At 37.4% G+C, this 14,188-nt stretch overlaps 1 protein-coding gene across 1 annotated transcript; it reads right to left on the bottom strand.

Annotated features, from left to right (window-relative positions):
• Nucleotides 1-4,819: 4,819 nt before the first annotated feature.
• On the bottom strand, nt 4,820-6,438 carry LOC145164042 (uncharacterized). Its single transcript, XM_079082764.1, has 4 exons — nt 5,813-6,438; nt 5,529-5,718; nt 5,199-5,448; nt 4,820-5,094 (listed from the first exon to the last, which is right to left on the bottom strand). The coding sequence occupies exons 1-4, from the start codon at nt 6,436-6,438 to the stop codon at nt 4,820-4,822; spliced, it is 1,341 nt and encodes a 446-aa protein (XP_078938890.1).
• Between the last annotated feature and the right edge of the window lie 7,750 nt (nt 6,439-14,188).

The raw sequence follows: 14,188 nt of genomic DNA, 5'->3' as shown, positions 1-14,188 counted from the left end.
GTAGGATTCAAGAATAGGGTTTTTGGCACTGTAGCACAACAAAGTTTAACGAATTTACACATTTAGTCACTCAAGTTCTTTTTTTGCGCAATAGACCATTAAAGTTAAATTTTACCTATCAATTACTCCATTATATAACCTACTACAGGTAGAGTCATTTACTTTTATGATGTAGCATTTTAAATTAGATTTATTTATATCTTTTAAGGTTTTGAAGGCCACGTAAGCTTGTTTTTTGTTGACTTGGCATTTAATTGGAGCCATCCATTTCAGTTTGGGAAAAAAATTGTGTTTCTTCTCAAGACCCACCGGCACCAATGGTATCTTCATTTCTCCACATCAAGGCCCACCATTTTCTCCGGTGAAGGTTGAAACCTATGCACAACACCTTCAAGGAAGAAATCTATGTTGTTGGAGCTCGTGAAGTATATTCCTGGTGAAGCTTGTGCAATCTTCGGCTACCCCTGGTTAAAGGTATGTTGGAGTGTTATTGACAGGAACAACACGTATTTATCTGGTCTCAGAAATCGTAGCCACCGCCACCATGGATCTTGGGAAGAGACGGTTTCCTTCCGATGATTCACCTTCCCAAAACAATTGGAAATATCTCAATCGAAACTACCGAAAGCTCTATCGAAACCAGTCATTCATCATCGGAAGCAAAATTCAGTTCATCATTCGAACCAAGGATTTGAGCAACGAACTCAAAAAAAATTTCACCCACCGAAAATTCAAAATCGTACTCGTCTGATGGTTTTTAGATCAAAGATGAGATTCAAAGTATAAAAAAACCCCAAACATACCTTTCGACAAACAACTTATAACAAGATTCGAGATTCGAACTGCAATTTAGGAAAAGAAGCACAAAATCGAACTGCAATCTGGGAAAAGAAGCACAAAATCGAACTGCAATATAACAAGATTCGAGATTCGAAGTTCAGGTGGGTGTTAATTTCAATTTCACATACCGAGGTGAAGGGCAAAGCGTTGATTTTAGATTCAAACTTCATATTTTTCTATACCGAGCAGTGGTGGAGAGCGTCGGAGGTGAGGCGTTGCGGGGAGGTGGTGTCGCCAGAGATGAGGTGTCGTCGGAGTTGGAGTGGTCGGAGGCGAGGTGCCGCGGGAGGTGGAGAGCGATAGCGGGAATGAACGAACGGATTTTAAGGGCAGAAGGTCCAGCGAAGTGTTTTCTAAGGAGTAGCGTTTCATAGTATTTATTCATATATTACGATCGTAACTTAAGGAAAGAAGGAAAAAAAAAACCCCATGTAGATTTAGATTTGATTTTTAATTTCAGAAGAAAAAAAAGCCACCTAGATTAAGGCTAACCTATAAACCGGATAAAAATTTGTTCAATTCCTTAATCAGACGGTCATTCCTAACTTTGAGGACTAATTGCGAAAGAAAAGAACTTGACTAATTAAATGTGTAAACTCGTCAAACTTTATTGTGCTATAGTCCCAAAAATCCTCAAGAACACGAACCTCTTTTTCGTTGATCATTGGGATTTGAATAAGAACCATCAGAAAAATGAATTCCCAATTTATTTAATGGAAGCTATAGATGGATTTCAAGGGCGATGGTTGACGGAAGTTCGGATGGAGAGAGAGAGAGAGAGAGAGAGAGAGAGAGAGAGAGAGAGAGAGAGAGAGAGAGAGAGAGAGAGAGAGAGATTGGCCCATTTGCTGAAAAAAACCATTTATCCAAATTTATGAAGGGTTGGACCAGTCTCTTAAAAAAATATAAACCACATCGATCATTTATACAATTTTATCTGTAAAAAATAATGTAATTCATATTTTGAGTATATAATAAACTAAATAAAAATAAAAATTATGTCACACATGCCAAGTGTTCTTGCAAACCTATTTTCTATGTTTGAAAAGAACGTTGACTTGGCATTTTGCAAGTCGCATGCAAGAGTAATAGGAGGGACTAGTTGTCGGCTCCCTAACATTTTTAATTTTATAGACAAACATATTGTCCAATGAAAAGAAAGTTTTTCCCACTCATTAATCACATAAAATGTGCTGTATAATACATTACTTTGATGCGACTCGACGAGAGCATGATTGCACGAATGTCTGCATCTTGTTACACTACAAAAGACATTGCATTTATTAAACAGGTCCTACCAAACTAATTTAGTTTACGGTTTTCCTGACTGTGAATACCAGGCATGCATGCATAGATAAAATTAACAATCAGCGTAGCCACAACTTATGAAAGTCGTCATCACTTGAACGACCATCACCACAAAAACTAAACACAATCAGTTCCCGGCCCAGCTCGCAAACCATTCGAGGACCTGCAAGATAATCCCGGCACAAGGGACAAGTCATGTGCCGGTGCTCTAAGCAACGGTCCAAGCATTTCTGATGAAACAGATGCTTACATTTCAGCACCCCTATCTCGTCATCTTCTTCAATCGCCGACAAACACACTGCACATTCCACGGGGTCTGTTGAGGTCCAGTCATTGCCAAACCGGCTGGCCTCAGGCTCATATTGACTGCTTTTTGGCATCCGAAACACAGTTTGGTGCTGGAAGAACGAGAGGTGGATGATGAAATCCCAAACCCAGTTTAGATAAGCGACAAATGAGGACAAACTGCGTACTGGATTACTGAACATTTTGAGATTCAGCACGATCTTGTTTATCCAGTAAGGTTTTTCAGGACTTCAAAAACAAATTCTATTGGAAATACAGGACCTTAAGATGGGGAATGATTGTGGAAATATATTTGGGTTTGGTGGTGTATATATAGAGAAGGGAAAGAACTCATGAAGTAAGCATCAGTAGTGGTGGAGAAGAAAAGTCATTTCAGTTCGCTTATTCTTAATTCAGAACAGTCAAACATGGCGAGTAGCTATCAAGCAACAGTTTAAGCATTAAAAAGATTTAAATCTTTTATTAAGATTTCAACAACAAAAAAAGGCATATTAAAAAAATAAAGGGTTCCTAACTTTATTTTTTTAACTCAGACCATCCCTATAATGTTATGTTATGGATTTAGTCCCTAATAGATAGAGGTAGCAAAAATTGACACGACACGAACTCGACACCAAATAAACGGGTTTGAGAAAAATATTTCAATCCGTTTAAATAAACGGGTTGACACCACATGACACGAAAATTAAACGGGTTAGGATTGAGAATCGAATATGACTCGAAAATGACCCTTTTATTTATATGCAAGTTTTTTGAATTATTTAAATAAGACAAAATTGCAAAAATGGTCCCTGTGGTATGCAGATTTTTGGGGTTTTAGTCCAAACCCCGAGTTTTTTGGATCCATGGTCCTTTTGGAGTGGTTTGTATGTGATTTTGGTCCCTAGACTTAACTCCCGTTAAATAGGATCTGTTAAGCCCCCTCATGTGCCTCACACGTGAGGGTAATTCGTCATTTCATATATAAGGGACCATTTTTGCATAAACCGTTTTTTGACTTAATTCGTTTTAAATATACCACTACATGCGATCTTTCTTCCCCAACGTCTCTTTTTTCTACCCTTCTTCTTCTTGAGCTCTGTTACAACAACAATGGTTCTATGTTTTTGTGGAAAAGTTGCTTTGGTGAAAACGTATTGGACCCCTCTGAATCCAGGAAGGAGATTTTTTGCATGCCCTATGACTAATTATTTTTGTGGGTTTAGCAGGTGGCTTGATCCCCAATGTGTGCTAGGTCTAAAGCCATCATACCTGGACTGCTAAGAAATTTGAATTCAATGCAGGAGCGGTGCAATGAGTTGCTTAGAAGTGTGAACATGCTACAGGATCAATGCAATGGACTGAGATGCAGGAACAACATGTTGGTGGCAAATTGCAAAGCCATGAAGGATGAAAATTTGAAGCTGAAAATGTACCTGTTTGGAAGTTGGTTTTTTTTTTTTTTTTTTTTTTTTTTTTTTTTTTTTTGTTTGTTTGTGATTGTCTTGTTCTGTATCTAGTTTGTGTAGGGGTTTACTGTGTGGTGTTTTGGTCTGTGAAGGGTATTAGTATGGATAAAATGGTCATTTTGTTGTAATTTTATGTGATCATTTTTGTAGTGACTTATGATGGTATGAATGTATTACCAAAATTGTATGAATGTATCAGAATTAACAAATCAATAGAAATGGTATGAAGATTCATTAGAACCAATTGTACATAACCAAAATGCACATTTCATTAAGATTCATAACATAACCAAAATGCACATTTCATTAAGATTCATAACATAACAACCAAAATGCACATTTCATTAAGACTAATAGCATAACAACCAAGTATTCATAACAACCAACCAAAAGATTTCAACAAAATAGTGTAAACATAACAACCAAGTGTTCAAAAGCAACCAAAATCACAGAAAACCCCATGCATGACACATTACTTCTTGGACTGATTCCCACCTTGCCCTTTACAAGTCCTAGAGTTGTGTCCCTTGTTCTTGCATTTGCTACAAGTAACACTGATACACTTCCTTGATAGCTTCTGCACTCCATCATTTGTTGGTTTTTGGGAACCTCGTTCTTGTGTAGCATTCACTCCATCACCTTGACTTGCCCTCTAATTTTTTTTGGTTAACCTTTGTGGGACATTCACTCTTGGTCCACATGGATCTCCCCTTAATTGGCTCCACCTTAAATGAATAAGATTTTTTCCATGTATCTAGAAAATACACCTTGTGAACCCATTTGTAAATGTCAAGCTCAGCCTCTGGGTCTTTACTCATTTCATTCAGAGTTGCAATTGCATGTCTGCATGGAATTCCAATCAATTCCCATTTTCTGCAAGTGCATGTTTGGTTCTTAACATCCACTACATGTTGATCCTACAAAGCTCCTGTAACTTGATACATGTCTCCCCCATTCCACCTAGCAATGTATTGTGAAGCAACTTTTTTTCTTACAGCTAGGATGTCTGTTGTTGTGGGTTTTAGTGGACCTTTAGTCTTTTTCATTTCCTTCATGACATTGCATATCCTCTTCATTAGATACTCCCTTATGTATTCTAGACATCCAATGACAGGTTTATCCCTTCCTTTGTCTATCTTCCCATTAAACACTTCACACATATTTGATATCAAGACATCAAAAACTGCTCTTCCTGTTGTACATTACCATTAAAAATCAGTTAATACAATTAACATACAAGTAAAACAGTTCACTAAGTGAAAGACATAAGGACCAAATTGGAATATATTGAATTACCTGAAAAGTGACTCCTTGCCCAATGTGTAGGAGGAATTTGCTTCAACCATTCACATGCCTCCTTATCATATTGACTAAACTCCTTCATCAAATGTTCAAACTCAGGAATGGTGGTAGCTGATGCACACCTCCATAAGTGGTCCCTATACTCTGTTTGTCTCCACCTCTTCCTCATATTGTCATGAATATGTCTGATACAATATCTATGCTCAGCATTGTGAAACAACTGATCAACTGCACTTTGTAAACCCTACATGAATCAATTGACAATAATTAGAGTTAACTAAAAACCACACATCTTAAATGACCAAATGTATAAATTTGCTTTACCTTTTGTCTGTCACTTATGAAAGTGAAATTTGAGTTTCTTCCAAGGTCCAAGTCATCCCCAAGGTTTTCTAAAAACCACTTCCAGCTTTCTGTGTTTTCAGACTCAACAATCCCATATGCTAATAGGTAAATTCCATTATTGGAATCAAGACCAACTGCTGATAGGACCTGCCCAGGGAATGGTCCTTTCCTGAAGGCACCATCAGAACCTAATAAGTCCCTAAGGCATGCCTTGAAAGCTTTCTTCAGTGGACCCCAAACACAACTAAATTCTTCTAAACTGCCTGGTTGGGGAATCAGGGTTAGGCTCAGAACATACATCTATTTTCACTGTGGTATCTGGGTTGGTAGCTTGAAGTTCGATAACATAGTCCCTCAACAGGTCATACGACTTTGTATAGTCCCCAGTTATATGCTTTCTTGCCTTATCCTTTGCCCTGAACACCTTGTCCATACTAATACCCACTTGGTAGGTCTTTTGAAAGTGAACTTGTATGGCTCTCAAAGGTATATCTAGATTTGCCTCAACTTGATCAAATATTTTCTTGCTGATAAAAGAAGCAGTACAAGCCCTGAGTTTCCTTGTTTGCAAACATGTGTGAGTTTGGTTTAAGGTCCTTATAAACCAGTCGAATTCAGGATTTGACCTAGATGCATCAACATTGAGAGTGAAGTCTCCCATGTCCATATCCACATCCTGGATATTGTTGTCAACATCCATTATGTCATCTACATGATCTTCATCTTCTTCATACTCTGGATCACTATCTTGAGAATCATCATCCTCTTCATACTGTGGATCACTTTCTTGAGATTCATCATCCTCTTCATACTCTGGATTACCCTCTTCAGATTCTCCATCCCCTTCATACTCTTCATTATCCTCATTACTTCCAATCAAATTTTCCATAAGGTTATCAAATAGCTCATTCAATTATTGATCCTCATTATTAACAAGGGGGGGGGGGGGTGTTGTAGCATCCTTCAACAACAGTTGATGCCTCTTCAACAACAGTTGCAGCCTCCCTAACACCATCCATCTCATCAATATGAAAAGAAGTTGCTGCCTCCTGAACATCAGTTGAACCATCCTGATCGTCATTCTTTTCCTTTGATATGTGAAAACCCTCATCAATATAATCTAAATTAAGCCTCTTGCTACAAGAACCTTCACCTCTTTTGGAATTCCCAACTCTACCCCTTGTATACTCTGGTGAGAAACTATCATTCTTACTCCCAAAAAGAATAAGAGACATGAACTCACCAATAGGCTCATCATTACCATGGATCATATTTTTCGATGGAGATTCTTCATGAACTTGACCGTCAACTTCAGCCCCTTGATCATCATTTTCTGGTAATTCCTCAACGACAACTTTACCCTTTGCATTTGGAGACATGAAGTAAGTCAGTAAATTTGTCTTCCCATGCTCTGTGTACACCTCAATCAGCTTGTTATGTCCAATGTATTTAGAAAGGTTGATCACATCCTGATCATTCCTTAAAGCTCTAAGACCAAATTGAAAGTCACCATTGGGTATCCTAAAATGGTAGTATATCACTGGGGATTCATCAGCGAAATCAGAATTTTGTGGGTGTGGGTAACCTAGGTCAAGCGTTATAGCATCATGTTCATGTATAGAAAACTCATCTATGTCCACATAATCAACATAACACACTTCACCTCCAATTACTTTATATCAGGTAACATAGTAAATTTCCCACCGTGATGAAGCTTAATACTAAACCATGTTGGTGCACCCGCTAAAAATCAAAATTATGCATATTAACAAAGTCAATTTTTTTTTTCTAAATCAATAAGAAAATGCAAAATATGAAAGTTAAAGAAAACAGAGCAACTTACCATACACGGCTGATACATCAACAACTTCATGTTTTGGTCTGATATGCCACATTACGAACACCATTCGTATTAAACGTATGTCCTTGTATGTGTAGCGCCGATTAACTTGTTTGGATAAGCAACGAGGGTTTTTTGCAGGTTCAATGGAGCAGAAGCAAGAAGAAGGGAGTTGGGGAGTTGACGGGTGTTGGGGAAAGTAAATGAGGGGTAAAGAGGAATTAAGTCAAAAAACGGTTTATGCAAAAATGGTCCCTTACATATGAAATGACGAATTTACCCTCACGTATGAGGCACATGAGGGGGCTTAATAGATCCTATTTAACGGGAGTTAAGTCCAGGGACCAAAACCACATACAAACCACTCCAAAAGGACCATGGATCCAAAAAACTTGGGGTTTGGACTAAAACCCCAAAAATCTGCATACCACAGGGACCATTTTTGCAATTTTGTCTTTAAATAAACTAGAAAGATACAAAACCAAAACCATAAGTAAAATAAAACCTTTGACTCGTTTTGTAATGTTGAAATGACTTGGCCGTCAAGATCAAGACTTCATTTTCAGTTTTTCCATTCTCTCCTAAACTACACAGTCCCTTTGACCACTCTCTCATCATCGTGACCTTGTCTTCCGCCTCCCCATCTCCCACTCTTTCAATTTTGTCAACTGAACTTGATATGACTTCATTTATTCCGCCTCCAAACTATTAGTTTTTCCATTCCGCCGACCCAACTCCTACTCTTTTAACATGCTCAATCTTTTAACCTCACATGACACAACATATTTCAAGATATACCCCTAACACGAAACCCAACACGAACTCGACATGAAAATAAACGGTTTGACACGACACGACACTTTAATTAAATGAGTCGGGTTAGGGTCAAGCACTTTCAACTCGTTTAGTATTTGGACACGACACGAACCTGACACGACACGACACGATTCGATTTCCACCTCTACTATTAGAAATAAAATTAGTATATTACCCTCATAAGATTATTTTTTATATATTTTTAACTGTTTATTTAATTATTAATGTTTATAAATATATTAAGTAGGTCTCACCACCTAATGACTCCCGTTTTCTCTTGTTCCCATGTAGCATTGTGTACTGTACCCTGAATCTCTCTTCACCTCTCTTCAAATCTGTATTGGAAGTTTTCGTACCACGATTGCTTGCATGGAACATCGATTGTCGGCTTAGTCTTCCAACTTTTAGTGAAGTGGTGCAACCATCGCCTAACCTAGCTACCGACTCATTCCTCAATTTTGGTTGTCGAAGATTAATCTTGACCAACTCTAGTCTAAGCCACTACGGAATATAAACTAGTATGATTGTAGATACATATGCCGAATACATGACCAATTTTATGCATTTGAACCACCCTTAAGATCTATAGTTGCACGTAGTGGGTCAGTTGGAGGATTTATGGTGATCCAGAGTTTTCAAAATTAGAGAATCGGGGTTGGTGTTGTCATTGGTACCGAACAATCCGTTGAAGAATGTGACTTAATTTCCTCGTACTTGCATTATTATGAATAAATCCATTAGTAATCTGAACCCCAAATAGCTTCATACCTCGATTAGGGTAAGTTCTCGAATATTGTTGTTGTGTTATGAGAACATCGCCTCATCATAATAGATAGATTGATTATCTCTTTTGTTCTTTAAATCAATTGCTACAAAGATCAGGATTCGAATTGTGTTATGTAATCGAACAGGATGTGTAAATTAAGAAGTTGGGGATGAAGATGCCTGACTATATTTTGTTTGAATTGTAAAGCCCTGATTTCTCTTTAATTAATTAATAAAAGAATAATAGGTATACATGCAAATAAATAAATATTAATAATATAAGTAATGAAAAAAGAAAATATTACTCAAAGATAATTAATTAAGTGAAATCTAAAGAATTCCTTTTTGCCAAACTTTTTGCCTTTTGGGCCAAAAGTGACATTTTTCGAATTTGAGGAAATATTATTGCTAAATTCGAAATTCCTGCATGGGGGCCTCCAAAGTGACATGATTCTCTAAATTAGCAACCCAAGCCTTCATGTTCGGCCCTTCCTAGGAATTACTAAACCCTCCTTAGCCTAAACCCCTAGCTAATGTGAAATGTGTGTCGTGTTTTCTGTCTAGCCGAGAGAAGAATAGAAGGAGCGGGAGGGGGCTGCATGTCACACCCCTAAACCAGAACGGCGAAAACGTTCGGGGGCGGAGGACTTTAGGTAAGTATCACAACACATGCAGTATAGTAATCAAAGTACAAACAACCATTGCATTAAATAGTATAAGTTTTACATAAGTGTTTAAACATTTAAGCTGGTGAGTTCATAAGTACTTTAGTTCTGTTAAGTATAACCTAAGTTCTTTGGAGAAGTTCTCTGGTTTCTCCAGGAAATCCTATATTTCCTAAGGTGATAGATTGATAACCTCAATAGTTTCCCTCTGTAATTACTTAGTTTATACTGATTATATATAACCCAATATCTAATGGACAGTCAAATGGGTGTATTTGCCCTAAGCCCACAACCAAACAAGGAACAGGAAGTAAGGCGGAAGTCACACATTTCACTGTCAATCGGATATTACTTATGTACAACTCTGATGTAATAACTAAGGAATTATAGAATTAACCACTAAAGGTCTTCTATGTTATACTAGTTTACAGAGATTGAATGACTAAGTTCCATTTGATAAGTAGTTTAATTCCATAAACCGTTTCATTTGTAAAAGTGCTTTAATCCCATAAACCGTTTCATTTGTAAAAGTGTTCTTAGTTATATCTGTTCTATAGTAAAAACATTAGTATTAATCCTGGAAAATATTGTATTATCCATAATACTGTCTTGTGGTTTTAAATGTTCAAAACCAGAAGTACAATACTTGATTTAATGATATGTAGCTTTTACTGTAAGTAAAAACTACAGAAGGTATATTTGGTCGGGATGTAATTATCTTTCCTTACTGTTTTAAGAAAATTATATTACTTGGTAATTCACTCGTTGTTTTATTCATGTGAGTTCTATTAACCATACTAATATGACTGATATGCATGCTGCGACGTTCTTCAGGCGTCAGAATGGTAATGATATTTGACACCCTAGGCCTGCCGGCCAAACTGTAGCGAACAGTAGAGGTGCGGGATTGTCAGTCCCATATAGATCTATACATAAATTCACGCTCTCCCTACAAGAGATTCTGGTTAATAGGTCAGGACTTAAAAGTCATACTTAGATAAGTACATCGTGAAGGGTCTCACAAATTTATTGTTTCAACGAGATTTACGATGTATTATTATTACCCTGTGATTGCTAACTCTGGTACTTTGTATCGTACCCTTGGTTAATGCAAACCTGGTATGATGTATTATTACCTCGTGTTTGCTAACTCTGGTACTCTGTATAGTACCTTAGCTAATGCAAACCCGGTATGATGTATTATTACCTCGTGTTTGCTAACTCTGGTACTCTGTATAGTACCTTTGCTAATGCAAACCCGATATGATGTGTTATTACCTCGTGTATGCTAACTCTGGTACTCTGTATAGTACATTTGCTAATGCAAACCCGGTATGATGTATTATTACCTCGTGTTTGCTAACTCTGGTACTCTGTATAGTACCTTTGCTAATGCAAACCCGGTATGATGTATTATTACCTCGTGTTTGCTAACTCTGGTACTCTGTATAGTACCTTTGCTAATGCAAACCCGGTATGATGTATTATTACCTCGTTTTTGCTAACTCTGGTACTCTGTATAGTACCTTTGCTAATGCTAACCCGATATGATGTATCTTTACTTCTTTAATATGTGGTTCGTATATTAAAGGTATTATACATATCTTTGTATAGTTGAATGAATTTTGGTAATTTCCTTGGAAAGTATATGGTCGTGAATCATACTTGTATATTTAGTTTTGAATCATAAATTATACCTATTATAATTTATATGTTCTATCTGATTAGCATGATTTCTCATGGATGAACACCTTTGCTCAGCCTGATACAAAGGTGATGATACTAAAAGGAGTAACCTTTTATACTCATATATGTATAAAATATATATATATATATATATATATATATATATATATATATATATATATATATATATATATATATATATATATATATATATATATATATATATATAATTAAGAAGGAAACGACCTTCGGACAAATAATACAACCTTAATTCCACATCCAAACAAGGAAGAGGAAATAAGATAATTCATTAGTCCTAAGCCCTTCAAATCTTATTTATATATTTATACATATATAAACATGATTTTGGCATTTATACTTTGAAATAGCTTATAAAACATTTTTCAAAGAATTTAACGAAGTTTACATGACTTTAAAGATTTAACATGGCTTCAAGTCATTTTGAAAGTATTTGGTAATTCTTAAAAGCATACGGAAACACTTTGTGTGATTATTATCACATACAATTATTAACACAATTTATTATTGTGTTAAACTTGTTTCCCCCCCTAAAAAGCATATAAAACTATTTAAAAAGGTATATTATAGGGGTATGAACTCACTTTGATAAGCGGTGATTCGGGCAGCGTTTCGTTTCCCGGAAAAGAGTTTGTTTGACGAGAAACCGGCTCAAATCGGGCAGAGTTTCGACTGGAGAGAGGATAACTACTCAAGAATTCCGGGGCTTCGGGGCTTGCTTCGGGCTTTAGACACGATACCGGGGCCTTGGGGGGTCGTGAGAAAGTCTAGGGGGTGAAAATGTGATTTTGGGGTGAAAAATCCTTCAAATCCGAGAAGGCTCGCACCCTTTATATAGGGGTGCGAGGGTTCGGCCGAAGAAGGTGAGTCAGCAGCCACCTGGCGAGGGTTCCGACACCTGGCGAGGAGAATGTGAGTCAGCAGGACACGCGGCAGCTCCTGCGAAGGCCACGTGCGAAGTCTAAGGCGGTGCGGATTTTGGACCAGGTGCGAGGCACGTGCTTCGGACAGATGGAGGCTTCTAAGTGGACCGAACTTCGATCCAATGGGGAAGAAGGATGATGACTTCGGACCAATCAGGAGATGCCACATGAGGCTGCGGTCCAATGGGAAGCGAACACGTGGAGGCTGCATGCGAAGGGTGACGTGTCCAAAGAGTGACTCATGCGAAATTTCCCGGTTTTCAACATTTTCTTGATCTTTGTGCCAAAAACTTGCGAAAATAATAACTTTCGCATACGAGCTCCGTTTTTGGCGTTCTTTATATACATGCGTAGGTAAAATCATACTCTACGACTTTCCTTTGGACTTCGTCGGCTGGTTTTGAATTTATTTTTAATATTATTATTTTTAACAGACCGGGACAGGAAATCCGTTAAAAATTCATAACTTCTTCATCCGACGTCCATTTTCGTCTGTCTTTTTACCGTTGTGCTACTTTTGACGAGACTTTCGATTCTCGTTTAAGTTGCGTCGGCTAAATATCGATCGATTTATATTTCGATTTTTTAGCTGTCTACTGTTAAACCGAAACTTAGAAAAATCATAACTTCCTCATACGAATTCAGATTTTGACGTTCTTTTTATGAACGTTCTCGGTTTAACATATTCTACAACTTTCATTTAGATTGTTAAGGCTAAAAAAGCCTTTTATCAAAAATTCGCTTTTTACACTGAACAGTGTTTTGCCGGTTTTGTCGCGGATTTTCGATTGGTCATAACTTCTTCGTTATAACTCGGATTTCAGTGTTCTTTATGTTTTTGGAAACCTTGTTACAAACTCTACCCCTTGGTTCATACCAATTACGATTATTGATCAATTTATTTTTGACCAAAATTTGACTGGTGTCACATTATCCCCCCGTTAGAGGGAATTTCGTCCCGAAATTAAGTCTAAAGTGATACTCATGGACTAGGTCTAATCTTTCCTTCCCAAGTGAATTCAGGTCCTTGGTTTGTAATCCAACGAACCTTCACTAACGGGATAAGACTTTGCTTGGTTCTTTTGATTTCCCTATCCATGGTTTTCATTGGTTCCTCTACAGAGTGTAGACTTTTATTTAACTTGATTTCATCGAGTGAAATTACAAGTGTTTTATCGGATAGACACCTCTTTAGATTAGATATGTGAAAGATGGGATGAATGTTATTAAGTTTTTGTGGTGGTTTAAGTTTAAAAGTACAAGACCGATTCTGGTAAGAATCTCAAATGGTCCTATGGATTGGAAGAATTTTGTATTCCACGCTTTCTCAAGCGTATCTTGTCCTTCCAGGGTGAGACCTTCATATGACAAGGTCATCAATCCTGGAATTCCAAGGGTTTTCTTTTATCGAAGCCGTAGCTTCTCTGATTAACTCTGGAAGCTTTATGGGGCTTCCCGATTCGTATTTTGTTTTTGGTAGTTTCTCGGATGAATTCCAGATCAGCGAAGTTGCTGTGTGGAAATTGGATCTCTAGCTAGTTGCATATTACCTACTTTAGTCCAGTGCAGATAGGATCTGCGCTTGTGACCACAGAAGGTTTTGAATGGAGCAACTTAAATGCTAGCGTGATAAAGGACTCGACTAATTGGTAAATGGGTATTCCATTCTTTACCATAGTCGATCACATAGTATCATGACTACTCTAGTTCCTAGAGATTTTTGAATGACTGCCTGAACTGGGAGATGATTCTATTATCTCAGCGGAGATAACAGATATTGGAATACCGTGCACTCACACGTTCTAGTTATCTTCTCTACTTGCCACAATTTCAGGTTTCAAGGCTTCTTGTTGAGCCTCCTTACTTTGTGTGGACAGATTTGAAAGGGTTTATCACAGTCAATGA

Source organism: Lactuca virosa, chromosome 3 (genome assembly GCF_052849685.1).
Source record: "Lactuca virosa cultivar CGN04683 chromosome 3, Lactuca_virosa_CGN04683_v6, whole genome shotgun sequence".
NCBI classification, from domain to species: domain Eukaryota; kingdom Viridiplantae; phylum Streptophyta; class Magnoliopsida; order Asterales; family Asteraceae; genus Lactuca; species Lactuca virosa.
Note: the sequence above shows the minus strand (reverse complement) of the source record. Positions and strands in the feature narration are given on the sequence as shown.

What these genes read in the sequence shown, in the direction of transcription:
- LOC145164042 (XM_079082764.1), bottom strand. Translation starts at nt 6,438, where the DNA reads ATGGAAAATTTGATTGGAAGTAATGAGGATAATGAAGAGTATGAAGGG. An exon ending in TCATAAGTGACAGACAAAAG is followed by an intron (nt 5,449 to 5,528) that starts GTAAAGCAAATT and finishes TGATTCATGTAG; the next exon opens with GGTTTACAAAGTGCAGTTGA. An exon ending in GGCAAGGAGTCACTTTTCAG is followed by an intron (nt 5,095 to 5,198) that starts GTAATTCAATAT and finishes AATGTACAACAG; the next exon opens with GAAGAGCAGTTTTTGATGTC.